General features: G+C 39.4%; 1 protein-coding gene across 12 annotated transcripts in view; it reads left to right on the top strand.

Annotated features, from left to right (window-relative positions):
* LCORL (ligand dependent nuclear receptor corepressor like) overlaps window positions 1-12,615 on the top strand; it is a 179,165-nt gene that overhangs the window by 81,782 nt on the left and 84,768 nt on the right. For 5 of the 12 annotated variants that reach the window (XM_059887733.1, XM_059887735.1, XM_059887732.1 and 2 more), the window contains one exon: window positions 6,890-6,997. The exons of the other annotated variants lie outside the window; for them this stretch is intronic. In XM_059887733.1, coding sequence (XP_059743716.1) covers window positions 6,890-6,997 — 108 coding nt within the window. The remainder of the gene's footprint in view (window positions 1-6,889; window positions 6,998-12,615) is intronic. 12 annotated transcript variants of the gene reach the window in all.

The following is a 12,615-nucleotide window of genomic DNA, read 5'->3' as shown; positions in this document are numbered from 1 at the left end:
TCCAAATCCTGACAGATGATGCTGTGAAAGTGCTGCACTCAATATGCCAGCAAATTTGGAAAAGTCAGCAGTGGCCACAGGACTGGAAAAGGTCAGTTTTCATTCCAATCCCAAAGAAAGGCAATGCCAAAGAATGCTCAAACTACCGCACAATTGCACTCATCTCACACGCTAGTAAAGTAATGCTCAAAATTCTCCAAGCCAGGCTTCAGCAATATGTGAACCATGAACTTCCTGATGTTCAAGCCGGTTTCAGAAAAGGAAGAAGAACCAGAGATCAAATTGCCAACATCCTCTGGATCATGGAAAAAGCAAGACAGTTCCAGAAAAACATCTATTTCTGCTTTATTGACTATGCCAAAGCCTTTGACTGTGTGGATCACAATAAACTGTGGAAAATTCTGAAAGAGATGGGAATACCAGACCACCTGATCTGCCTCTTGAGAAATTTGTATGCAGGTCAGGAAGCAACAGTTAGAACTGGACATGGAACAACAGACTGGTTCCAAATAGGAAAAGGAGTATGTCAAGGCTGTATATTGTCACCCTGTTTATTTAACTTCTATGCAGAGTACATCATGAGAAACGCTGGACTGGAAGAAACACAAGCTGGAATCAAGATTGCCGGGAGAAACATCAATAACCTCAGATATGCAGATGACACCACCTTTATGGCAGAAAGTGAAGAGGAACTAAAAAACCTCTTGATGAAAGTGAAAGTGGAGAGTGAAAAAGTTGCCTTAAAGCTCAGCATTTAGAAAACAAAGATCATGGCATCCGGTCCCATCGCTTCATGGGAAATAGATGGGGAAACAGTGGAAACAGTGTCAGACTTTATTTTGGGGGGCTCCAAAATCACTGCAGATGGTGACTACAGCCATGAAATTAAAAGATGCTTACTCCTTGGAAGAAAAATTATGACCAACCTAGATAGCATATTCAAAAGCAGAGACATTACTTTGCCAACAAACGTCCATCTAGTCAAGGCTATGGTTTTTCCAGTGGTCATGTATGGATGTGAGAGTTGAACTGTAAAGAAGGCTGAGTGCTGAAGAGTTGATGCTTTTGAACTGTGGTGCTGGAGAAGACTCTTAGAGTCCCTTGGACTGCAAGGAGATCCAACCAGTCCATTCTGAAGGAGATCAGCCCTGGGATTTCTTTGGAAGGAATGATGCTAAAGCTGAAACTCCAGTCCTTTGGCCACCTCATGCAAAGAGTTGACTCATTGGAAAAGACTCTGATGCTGGGAGGGATTGGGGGCAGGAGGAGAAGGGGACGACAGAGGATGAGATGGCTGGATGGCATCACTGTCTCTATGGACGTGAGTCTGGGTGAACTCTGGGAGTTGGTGATGGACAGGGAGGCCTGGCGTGCTGCGATTCATGGGGTCACAAAGAGTCAGACATGACTGAGCGACTGATCTGATCTGATCTCTGATCTATTACTTCATAGCAATCATCCCCTGCCTTTTCTGCATATAGATTCGTGTGCGTGTGTGTGTGTGTGTATGTGTGTTCTCCCTTAAGTGTTTTGAATGAAGTCTTTAAAATGTTTCTATCGTCAGTGGAAAGGGCAAAACATAAGTTTTACCATCAAACATGGACTAAAGTCTTGCCCTACCGTTTATTCACTATATAGTTCTGGTAAACTGCTTATCATTTTATGTGGCTTAGTTTCCTCATGTGCACAAGAGGCATAATAATTGTGGATCCTTATATTCTGTTGTCTGCCCTCACCCACTAAAAAATAGTTTTATTAAAGATATTAGTTTAGTGTTTTAGCATTGGTAGGTATGGTGTGTGTTCAGTAGTAGCTTCTTGTAGAAAAAAGAACATGGACTATGGAATCAAATCTAGATGGGTTGCTTCCTGTTTGTTTTGTTTCTTTTTTATCAAATAACTGTGATATTAGGCCAATTACATAACTTGGTGATACTACATCATTGTGCAGATTTGTTGTTGTTCATTCGCTAAGTCATGTCCAATTCTTTGTGGCTTCATGGAGTGCAGCATACCAGGCTTCCCTGTCCTTCACTATCTCCCAGAGTTTGCTCAAACTCATGTCAGTTGAGTCGGTGATGCCATCCAACCATCTCATTCTCTGTCACCCCCTTCTTGCCCTCAGTCTTTGCCAGCATCAGGGTCTTTTCCATCGAGTTGGCTCTTCATGTCAGGTGGCCAAAGAATTGGTGCTTCAGCTTCAGCATTAGTCCTTCCAATGAATGTTCAGGGTTGATTTCCTTTAGGATTGTGCAAATTAATATCATGTAAATGAAACATCCAGCTTAGTGCCATGTTTATAATAGCCATCCAGGGAAGAGTACCCTATGGCAGATTGCACTATTTTTGTTTGTTTGAGTGTATAAGAAAAGGAGGGACTGGCATCTAAATGACTTTCTCTAATCATACTATGGCACAGTAGTTGAGGTCAAATTTGGGGTTAGACCTGGATTCTAGAGTTGGTTCTACTACTTTTTCAGCCTTGTGTGACCTTAGGCAAACTTTTTAAGCTCTTTAAGACTAGTTTCCATTTCTCTAGTGAAAATTTCTCAATTGCATCAGACTCTTTGCAACCCCATGGACTCTAGAGTCCATTCAATTCTCCAGGCCAGAATACTGGAGTGGGTCGCTATTCCCTTCTCCAGAGTATTTTCCCAACCCAGGATTGAACCCAGGTCTCCCACCTTGCAGGCAGATTGTTTACCAGCTGAGCCACCAGGGAAGCCTCCATTTCTATATAATGGGAATAATTTTGGCATTCTTAAGAAGATTATTGTGATGACTTGAAGAGATAAGGCATCCAAACTCACCAAATTTTAGACATTAATTATGTGTAGTTTTTCTTGTATACCAGTTATACCGCAACAAATTTGGGGAAGAGTGGGAGGAAAAAATTAATGTAAGGACTCAATAATCTAAAACTAATGCTGCTATTCAGTATTATTTATTATCAGTATCATCAATTACTTGGAATTACACTAAATCAAAAAAGGAAGATCACAAAGGATTTAGTTCTCAAGTTTTGTAATCATGAAGAAAATTGCCCTTAGGAGTCCATGAATTAATAACTTAACATCAAAGTATAAGGTATCAATCATGCTGCTGCTGCTAAGTCGCTTCAGTCGTGTCTGACTCTGTGCGACCCCAGAGATGGCAGCCCACCAGGCTCCCCTGTCCCTGGGATTCTCCAGGCAAGAACACCCGAGGGGGTTGCCATTTCCTTCTCCAGGTATCAATCATAACAGTCTCAAAAGTGAGTGATAATACTTAAACGCAATGGCACCCCACTCCAGTACTCCTGCCTGGAGAATCCCATGGATGGAGGAGCCTGGTAGGCTGCAGTCCATGGGGTCGCTAAGAATTGGACACGACTGAGCGACTTCACTTTCCCTTTTCACTTTCATGCATTGGAGAAGGAAATGGCAACCCACTCCAGTACTCTTGCCTGGAAAATCCCATGGATGGAGGAGCCTGGTAGGCTGCAGTCCATGGGGTCGCTGAGGGTCGGACACGACTGAGCGACTTCATTTTCACTTTTCACTTTCATGCATTGGAGAAGGAAATGGCAACCCACTCCAGCGTTCTTGCCTGGAGAATCCTAGGGACAGGGGAGCCTGGTGGGCTGCCGTCTATGGGGTCACACAGTCAGACACAACTGAAGTGACTTAGCAGCAATACTTAAGAACTGTCAGCAGTAAATGTAGTATTCTTTGGATACTTTAGGGGAGTAAAATGGTTAGGTAAATAAAATACAAATTATAATGTTTATTTTATACAAAAAAAGTCACTTTTGTGCTTCAATTTCTTATTTGATAAAATGGAAAGTTTTTGCTAAAATGTGTTGATATATTTTGTTAGCTTATGTAGCATTAAGGAAGTGAAACAAAGTTAAAAGAATGTTTGAGAGAAATTATTTTACAGGCATATATACCAACCAGTCTTAATAATCATTTGAGACACTTTGAAGTAAAATTTTAGTCTGGATAGTTTGAAAAGTTGGTTATTCTTGTTAGCCATTTTTCTTATTCCATCCATGTTCTGATTGGTTAGAGGACCAAAGCTGATTTTAAAATATTAACTAATAACAGTGAAAATCTTGTATTTTGTGTAATGATAGGTCACATTTTCTAGAGAAAAATATAAATTATTTCGGAACTACTTATTATTTTAGCTTACTTTTTACTTCTTTAGATTCATATGGGCATGGCAACTCACTCGAGTGTTCTTGCCTGGAGAATCCCATGGACAGAGGAGCCTGGTGGGCTACAGTCCTTAGGGTGGCAAAGAGTCAGACACGACTAAAACGACTTAGCTTACACAATCAAGAGTATACATTATAGTAGCTAGAAATGTTAAAATACTTTTATGTGTATTTAAGAAAATTTATATTTAAGCCAGCAACATGTTAAAGTGGACCCTCATAGGGTTGCTCCTGTCTTAAACATACATACTAAGTTAGGCTACCAGTGTTTCTGATGAACAATTGGAACAATGATACTAGCCATATATGCTTGTGAGTCTGATCATATGCTCTAATAGTCTAGTATTATTTGAACTTCTGGTATTATTTGGGCATGTTATGGCCTAGTGGCTCCTGATTTACTTTGTACATATTTCACTTTTCAATTTAAAATACTCAAATTCTACAAAACCATCTGTGAGCCTATATTAAATGCTGGTTATTTTTTTACTTTATGTTTGTTTTTTTAAAAAGCATACTTATTATTCTGGCAGTAGTGGTTGTTGTTGCTGAGGTTTATTTGTAAAAGAAACACTCTTTGGTGGAGTAATGGTCAGTGCCTACCTAGATTAGAGTATGTTTATGTACCTCTGGCATTGTCGTTTATTGGAGTGACTGAAGTTCCAGGGTTCCAGGCCTTATATGTGTCTGGAAGGTTATAGAAATAAAACTATAACAAGTCTGTGATTTTTGCGGTTGCATCCATTTCTTTGACTCAATCCTTGTTAAACCTGGAAATGTTTTAGACTATTAGTAGAGAGCATTCCTTTATTGTTGTTGAATATTTTGTTAGAACAACAACAAAAAAACCATATTGGAGCAGTGCTATAAAATGGTGCTGTCCAAAATCATCTGTGCATGTAGTCGGGGATTAAGTAAGATGATCTCCTGAAGTGCAGGAATTCTATTTACATTGATATAAGTCCTTAATAAAATAAGACTTTTTCAGTCAAGAGAACCAAGGCTCCTTGGAGAAGTGGTTGCTTCCATGGCTGGGGTTGGGAAAATATAAAATGAATTTGGAGCATCTTGTGGTACCAGAATTCCAGACGTCCTGGAATGTAAAGTCGAGTGGAGGTGATGGAATTCTGGTTGAGCTATTTCAGATCCTAAAAGATGATGCTATGAAAGTGCTGCACTCAATATGCCAGCAAATTTGGAAAACTCAGCAGTGGCCACAGGACTGGAAAAGGTCAGTTTTCATTCCAATCCCAAAAAAGGCATGCCAAAGAATGCTCAAACTACTGCACAATCGCACTCATTTTACACACTAGCAAAGTAATGCTCAAAATTCTCCAAGCCAGGCTTCAGCAATACGTGAACTGTGAACTTCTAGATGTTCAAGGTGGTTTTAGAAAAGGCAGAGGAACCAGAGGTCAGATTGCCAGCATCCGCTGGATCATAGAAAAAGCAAGAGAGTTCCAGAAAAACATCTATTTCTGCTTTATTGACTATGCCAAATCTTTGACTGTGTGGATCACAATAAACTGTGGAAAACTCTGAAAGAGATGGGAATACCAGACCACCTGACCTGCCTCTTGGGAAATCTCTATGCAGGTCACGAAGCAACAGTTAGAACTAGACATGGAACAACAGACTGGTTCCAAATAGGAAAAGGAGTATGTCAAGACTGTATATTGTCACCCTGCTTATTTAACTTATATGCAGAGTACATCATGAGAAATGCTGGACTGGATGAAGCACAAGCTGGAATCAAGATTGCCAGGAGAAATATCAGTTAACGTCAGATATGCAGATCACTCAAGAACTAAAGAGCCTCTTGATGAAAGTGAAAGAGGAGAGTAAAGAAGTTGGCTTAAAGCTCAACATTCAGAAAACTAAGATCATGGCATCCAGTCCCATCACTTCATGGCAGATAGATGGGGAAACAGTGGAAACAGTGGCAGACTTTATTTTGGGGGGCTCCAAAATCACTGTTTATGGTGACTGCAGCCATGAAATTAAAAGATGGTTACTACTTGGAAGAAAAGTTATGACCAACCTAGACAGCATATTCAAAAGCAGAGACATTACTTTGCCAACAAAGGTCTATCTAGTCAAGGCTATGGTTTATCCATTAGTCACGTATGGATTTGAGAGTTGAACTATAAAGAAAGCTGAGCACTGAAGAATTGATGCGTTTGAACTGTGGTGTTGGAGAAGACTCTTGAGAGTCCCTTGGACTGCATGGAGATCCAACCAGTCCATCCTAAAGGAGATCAGTCCTGGGAGTTCATTGGAAGGACTGATGTTGAAGCTGAAACTCCAGTACTTTGGCCACCTGATGCAAAGCTGACTCATTTGAAAAGACCCTGATACTGGGAAAGATTGAAGGCAGGAGTAGGAGGGGATGACAAAGGATGAGATGGTTGGATGGCATCACTGACTCAATGGACATGAGTTTGAGTAAACTCCAGGAGTTGGTGATGGACAGGGAGGCCTGGCATGTAACAGTCCATGGAGTCGCAAAGAGTTGGACACAACTGAGTGACTGAATGAACTGAAGTGTGGTACCAGAAATCAAAAGTGTGTTCAGTCACTCAGTCATGTCTGACTCTTTGTGACACCATGAACTGTAGCCTATCAGGCTCCTCTGTCCAGGGATTCTCCAGGCCAGAATACTGGAGTGAGTATCCTTTTCCTTCTCCAGGGGATCATCTCGACCCAGGGATTGAACTTGGGTCTCCTGCATTGCAGGCAGATTCTTTACCATCTGAGCCACCCGAGAAGCCAGAAAGTAAGGAAGTCACGATAAAAGGTAAGTTGGTGGGACACAGGTGCCAGCCAACCTGAAAGAGCTGCTAATGGTCAAAACTGGAACAACTTGAGAAAAAAAAAAGGGGTATAATCCATAGAGTAAAATCAGTATTCATTGTTTCACATTGATATAAATGAAGAAGGGACAGCTCTAGCTTACAAAAGAATTCCAATTTTAAAATGTAAGGAATGCAGGAAATTAAAATCATCCTTAGAACACCACGGTGACAATCATTGCATCCAGCAATGAGTGCTAAAATCAGTGGGCAAAATTTTGATGAGAAACAGAATATCATTCTAACAGTATCTCCCCCAGTGTATTAATTATGAAGAGAGAAGGAGAAGCATTGCAATACAGAAACCCAGCAGATTTCCAGGGTAGCATCACCAGTCTTAAAAAACATCCAGTCTTCGTGGTGCACTGATACGATGCACTGAGAAATTCACATCCTTTTTGTAGTATTCTTGCCAAAGATGCATAACTGAACTGAACGTGAGAAAGCATCAGCTATGTTGAGGACCATTCTCCCAAATAACTGACCAGTACTCATCCAAAATGTGTAATATCATGAAAGACAAAGAAAGTGCAAAACTTTCACTGATTAGAGGAGACTAAGGCTGAAAGTGAAAGTGGAGAGTGAAAAAGTTGGCTTAAAGCTCAACATTCAGAAAACAAAGATCATGGCATCTGGTCCCATCACTTCATGGGAAATAGATGGGGAAACAGTGGAAATAGTGTCAGACTTTATTTTTGGGGGCTCCAAAATCACTGCAGATGGTGACTGCAGCCATGAAATTAAAAGACGCTTACTCCTTGGAAGGAAAGTTATGACCAACCTAGATAGCATATTCAAAAGCAGAGACATTTCTCTGCCAACAAAGGTCCATCTAGTCAAGGCTATGGTTTTTCCAGTGGTCATGTATGGATGTGAGAGTTGAACTGTAAAGAAGGCTGAGTGCCGAAGAATTGATGCTTTTGAAGTGTGGTGCTGGAGAAGACTCTTGAGAGTCCCTTGGACTGCAAGGAGATCCAACCAGTCCATTCTGAAGGAGATCAGCCCTGGGATTTCTTTGGAAGGAATGATGCTAAAGCTGAAACTCCAGTACTTTGGCCACCTCATGTGAAGAGTTGACTCATTGGAAAAGACTCTGATGCTGGGAGGGATTGGGGGCAGGAGGAGAAGGGGACAACAGAGGATGAGATGGCTGGATGGCATCACTGACTCGATGGACGTGAGTCTGGGTGAACTCTGGGAGTTGGTGATGGACAGGGAGGCCTGGCATGCTGTGATTCATGGGGTCGCAAAGAGTTGGACATGACTGAGCGACTGAAATGAACTCAACTGAAGGTAACAGAATAATTAAATGCATTGTGGGATCCTGGATTGGATTTTGGAATAGAAAGGGGACTCTAATGGGAAAACTGATGAATTCCAAATAAAATCTACAGTTAATAATATTGTACTGATACTAACTTCTGTGTTTTGATAAATGGTTATATAGGATGTTAACATTAAGAAAAAGCTGGGAAAAGAATTTACAGGGCATTTTGTACTGCTTTTGAAGCTTTTTTGTAGTCTAAAACTATTTTTAAAGTTTAAAATATTTTTAAAGCATAATAAAAATAAATAACCTTTACTAATTTTTGATGGATGGACTAACAGTCACACTCTTATTTGAGCTTTGTATCAGAAGTCCCTTGCCATATAAAGGAGACCTAGTGTTTTGGGAGAAGAGTGAGAGCTCAGTCCTTCAGACAAGGAGAGATTGATAATGGAACCCTTATTCTTTGGTTTTTCATTCTGAGTGTTGTGATATATTGTAGTTTGTATGGCCTAGTTAAATGGATGTACATATTCTACTGTGTAATTTTATCTGAATTAACTCTGTAAAATAGATAAGTTGGCATTTAAAGATTCTGTCAACGATGTACCCTCCTCTAAGTATATTCTGTGCTTTGAGATGTTTGGCACGTAATAATGTGACGATGTAATTTATAAATAATATACATATTTTAAGGTGCATTCTCAGTTTAGTTGATTGATGAGTGAATATCCAACAAAATGTGAACAACTCTGCTCTAACGGTATATTTTAGAGATTAACTGATTCTTCCAAAGTCCAAAAGTGGTGAGCTGAACGTAACAAAGAACATTTAATTGCTAAAAAGTCTCATAGGTAAAATTGTAGTCACAGGAGAGTTGGACTTTCGCTTTAATGACGCTAAGAGATTCACAGATATTGTGGTCAGACTATGGCTTTAAAGAGGCAAAAAATAGGAGGAGCAGGAAGAGTAAGGAGAGGCAAAGGGATTAAATGTCTACATTAAGCTATGATAGGCCATGACTTTTACTAATGCCTCATTTAGTCTTTAAGAAACGAAACTTGGAAGTACAACTGGGGTACAGCGAGAGTTTCCTCTTATGATAATAGCATGAATTCCATGATAACATGTTTCTATCTTCCTTACCCACCCACCGACCCCCACCCCTCCAAAAACATTGAAAAAGGCAGAAGTGCTATGGTTATGTATTCTGAATGTTCCTCTGGCCTGGTGGATTCCCATTTTATGTGGGAAGTTGAGACCATCAAATCTGTGGAAAAAAGAGAAGCTTCAGGAAGCCCATCCCGTGTCCACTTACCTGATCCTTGATTTTATATTTATCCTTTGCAGTGCATGTTCAGTAGTGACATAGTAAACCAGAATGAAAACAACATAAGCAATGTCTAAATCTACATTCTTGCCTGTCTTTGAACCAGCTAACTCATAAGACTTCTAGGGGGGAAAAAGTCACTTTATCATTTCCTTTCAGTGACTGTTTAGAAACCTTTGTGTTATGTGTAAAAGAATAAACAAATGTTTTCTCTTTCTTGTTTTTCTGTGCCCTGTAAAAAATTATAACAAAAAATATTAGCTTGAAATGTGGAAATCATTTATTTATGAAATTTATTGAGTTACATTGTTGTGGTACCATTGTAGATCCTTGAATAGGTAAATGAATAAGATACAGTTCTTAGTCTCAGGGAGTACAGTGGCATGTTATATAGTAGAATACAGTGGATATAATACTAGTTAAGGTTAATAAAAGAGACACAGAGAAAGAATATTTTCTGCTCTCTAGAAGTTAGTGATCCAGTATGGAAGGATACAATGTAAAGATTGTATATTTCTTGGAAGAATATCTTGAGGCTTATTTGGCCTTCAATTTCAACATTCATGAGTAGAGTATAGGAGGTTAAAGTGGAGAAGAGAATCAAGAGCATATGAACTGTTCTTTTTATTCTGTCTCCACTGTATCCTACTTTATTATCTTGTCATGTCCAGAAAAGAATACATTTAAATCCTACAGTAACCCATATCAAACTTAACTCATTTAGAATAGAATTTTTACAGCCTTATTTGGACTTCACTATGTTGTTCAAGTATTAGAGTTTCTTTGGTAGGGAATCTGATTTTCAAGACTTTTGTTTCTGTTTGTTCCCAGGAATGCCTTAACTTTAGCAGACCTAAAAGCTTCTTTGAAGATTTTTGTATCTTTCTGAATGCCACATTGGTTATAGTGTGTATTTTCTACAACTGGATATGTTCTACAAACACTTGTGGAGCACTAGCCATAATTCTTCTACAGTAAAGCTGAAACTCCAGTACTTTGGCCACCTCATGCGAAAAGTTGACTCATTGGAAAAGACTCTGATGGTGGGAGGGATTAGGGGCAGGAGGAGAAGGGGACGATAGAGGATGAGATGGCTGGATGGCGTCACTGACTCGATGGATGTGAGTCTGAGTGAACTCCGGGAGTTGGTGATGGACAGGGAGGCCTGGCGTGCTGCGATTCATGGTGTTGCAAAAGGTCAGACACGACTGAGCCACTGAACTGAACTGAATAGCTTCCAGACAGTAACTTCTAAACTCTGTTGAAAGTGCCTGTGATAGGAATAAGATATTATCTGAACAATTATCAATACTTTGTTGAGTCAGAGATTAATAGTACTTAATAGCAAGTGCTATAGCTGTTGAGGAAGAAAAAAAGTCTGTCATAGAAATTACTAAGCGTTCTAAATAATTTCAGATTTTCACCACAACACAGACTATTGTGTAGAGATATAAGCATTAAGATAATGTATCTAGGGTAGCCTGACTGCATCCATCTAAGAGGAAAATGGTTTACCCTTCATGTCAATATAATGCTCTCTCTAGGGTAGCAGTTAGGCTGACTAAAAGCCTTGTACCATTATTGTTCATGTGTTCTGACCCTGGCTTGCATTGCAGAATATATCAGTAGATGGTTTAAGAAGTAGAATCTGGATGAAGCAGGTTGGGAATGGAATGTGAAAGATAGAATGAACATTGTATTGGCAATCTGTGGTTATCAACTGATTCCTGTTGGGATACATTTTTAAAAATTAAAGTTTAAGTACAGTTATAATTTCTTTTAATTCTCTGAAAATATTCAGAAACCTCTGAATCTATTCTACCTTACTTTACTTAACATGCTGTTCTTTAGTCTTTCTCTCTTGATCCACTCTCAGTGGTAAGAAATGAAGCAAAGGATATGGTATTTTATCATTGCAGTTTAAAACTAGCATATACTGTTTTGCTGCTGTAATTTCCCTGATACTGGAAAACTTTTATCAAGCTTTTATGTCTCTTTAATTTTACTTTCTAGTTTATGGATTCTTAACCAGGGATTTCCCCAAGAAGTTCATGGATAGGACTTCATGGATTCATGAACTTGAAAAGGGGGGGAAAATGACATCTTTATTTTCACTACCCCTGCTAAAGTTTAGGGCTTCCCTGGTGACTCAGGTGGTAAAGAATCTGCCCACAATGCAGGAGACCTGGGTTCATTCCCTGGGTTGGGATGATCCCCTGGCAGAGGGTATTACAACCCACTCCAGTATTCTTGCCTGTAGAATCCCTATGGACAATGGAGCCTGGTGGTATAAAGTCCATGGGGTCGCAGAGTTGAGTGACCAAGCATAGCACAGCATAGCTGAAATTTAGCATTTCCTTCAAAGATAGATGTTGGTAACAAACAACAGTAGTAGTAATAATATCTGTTCTAGGAATAAAAATCATATCACATAAATTATTGTTTATATTCTTGCTACTTTGAAATTATGGTAAATATTAGACTTAACTACCAGATCTTATATTTTAATGCATTGTTGCTGTCCAGTCACTAAGTCATTCATATTCAACTCTTTTGAGACTGCATGGACTATAGCCTACCAGGCTCCTCGGTCCATGGGATTTTGCAGGCAAGAATATTGGAGTTGCCATTTCCTTCTTCAGAGGATCTTCCTGACCCAGGGATTGAACTTGTGTCTCCTGCATTGGCAGGAGGATTCTTTACCATTGAGCCACCAGGGAAGCCTATTTTAATGCATTAAGAAGGGGTAAATATATTACTGTATCTCAACTTAAAAATTTTCTAAATTGTATTTAGTATAGTTGGTTTCTTTTGTAATCCTACAGATTTGTGCTTTTAAAATATGATTCTGTGATTAAGTGAGGGGAAAAAATGATCATAATAAAAAAATCCAAAAAATGTTTTAAAAGACATGATTCTGAGAAGGAAACCATAGTCTTCACCACATTGCCAAAGGCGTTCTTGCA

The sequence above is a fragment of the Bos taurus genome, chromosome 6 (assembly GCF_002263795.3).
Source record: "Bos taurus isolate L1 Dominette 01449 registration number 42190680 breed Hereford chromosome 6, ARS-UCD2.0, whole genome shotgun sequence".
Taxonomy (NCBI): domain Eukaryota; kingdom Metazoa; phylum Chordata; class Mammalia; order Artiodactyla; family Bovidae; genus Bos; species Bos taurus.
The sequence above is the reverse complement of the archived record's forward strand: the minus strand, read 5'-3'. Positions and strand labels throughout refer to the sequence as shown.